Consider the following 1,424-nt stretch of genomic DNA (forward strand, 5'->3'; position numbering starts at 1 on the left):
TCGACAAGATGATGGCAAGATGATGACACGATGGCTCTCTTCGTAGATGCCATTGTCAAGACACTGACGCGCGGACGGGTGCTCTGGAGTGCCGGTCAAGACGGCTCGGTGCGCTGGTGGGGCGGCAAGTCCCCAAAAGGTCCTCCCCAAGCCGCTTCTCTGTGAAGGGCCCGTGTCGCATCTCGAGATGGACGAGTCGGTCGTCGTGGCCGCGTATGGCGCCAAGGGCATGCAGGCATGGGACGTGCGCACGCAGCAGCCGCTCACGACCTTTGGCGCCACCGACGGCGTCGCGTCCGTGATCTTTGACAAGCGCAAGCTCGTGAGTCTCTCGCCACAGGGCGTTGTCCATGTCTGGCGCTGGTTTGGCTTGTATCCGGTGCACTCGATGCCACGCCACCACGTGTACACGGCGATCGCGCACGACGAACGCCACCTCGTGCTGGGTACTGCGGAGGGCGCTGCCGTGGTCTACCGCATGGAAGGCATCCCGTCCAAGAAGCCGCCGGGTGCCCTCTACGACTACTAGCCCTTAGAGAGTGCGATATTCAACTATAACAAATGACAAGGTAACCTCGATGCTCTGTCGTGCGGGAGCTCGAGAAACAGCGTGAGAAACATGGCTACATGTCGGATGCCAATACCGGCCTGCCTCTGGCGTCGGCCCAGCTCGACAACCTGTGCAGCTTGGATCGCGACGCCTCGAAAGGACTGGAGCGTGTTGGCATTGGCCTTGTCAAGATGCAGATGGCACGTAGTCGGCCACCTCATGACATGTTGGTGGGCTCCTGCTTCAGCTTCACATGGACGAGGTGTGGAATTCCATCCCGTCCCTTTCTCCTCTTTGCCATTGGTGATGGCAACGGTACCATCAAGTGGATGGTTCTTCGCAGACATCCCTCGCGGCCGCTAGCGCCTCCAGGCGTTGGGAAGGGCAGGAAGCTGGCATTATCTGCCACAGCTTCAATCACCGCTCTTCATCGCTGTAATGGCAGTGCCGCCGTCTGCGCAGCCACGGCTCGATATGCAAACCATGGCGGCACGCGCCAGTGAGTCCTCGGCCTCGTGCTGGCGTGGAGCTGACCTGCATCGCTAAAGTCCCTTTGGCCACAACGACGACGACTAGAAACCATGGTATCCTATGTCGACATGGGCCCTGCCGAAGGCCGAGTGCTTGATGTACTAGCTCCACGACGGTGCGAATAGAGTATCAAGTGGATTGGTAGAATATCAAGTGCAGCATTGGTTGGCAGCTCGGACAAGATTAGCGTGGCCTGTCCCAAGTTGGGTGCCCACGGCTCTACCTTCGGTTATAAAACGACTAGCCATCTCATGGTGTTCGGCGCGCAGGTCACCGACAAGGCGCCGACGATCGTCGCGCGCCGGCCATTGACGGCCAGCACCATTGACCACGCTCCGCCACC

At 59.8% G+C, this 1,424-nt stretch overlaps 1 protein-coding gene across 1 annotated transcript; it reads left to right on the plus strand.

The window, feature by feature from the left end:
- Positions 1 to 30: 30 nt before the first annotated feature.
- SPRG_21782 (hypothetical protein) lies at positions 31 to 529 on the plus strand (the record flags this gene model as incomplete). The annotated part of the gene is made up of 2 exons (XM_012355931.1): positions 31 to 139; positions 168 to 529. 2 exons carry the CDS (start codon positions 31 to 33, stop codon positions 527 to 529), a joined length of 471 nt encoding a protein of 156 aa, XP_012211321.1.
- Positions 530 to 1,424: the final 895 nt, after the last annotated feature.

This window comes from Saprolegnia parasitica (genome assembly GCF_000151545.1).
Source record: "Saprolegnia parasitica CBS 223.65 unplaced genomic scaffold supercont2.334, whole genome shotgun sequence".
NCBI classification, from domain to species: domain Eukaryota; phylum Oomycota; class Saprolegniomycetes; order Saprolegniales; family Saprolegniaceae; genus Saprolegnia; species Saprolegnia parasitica.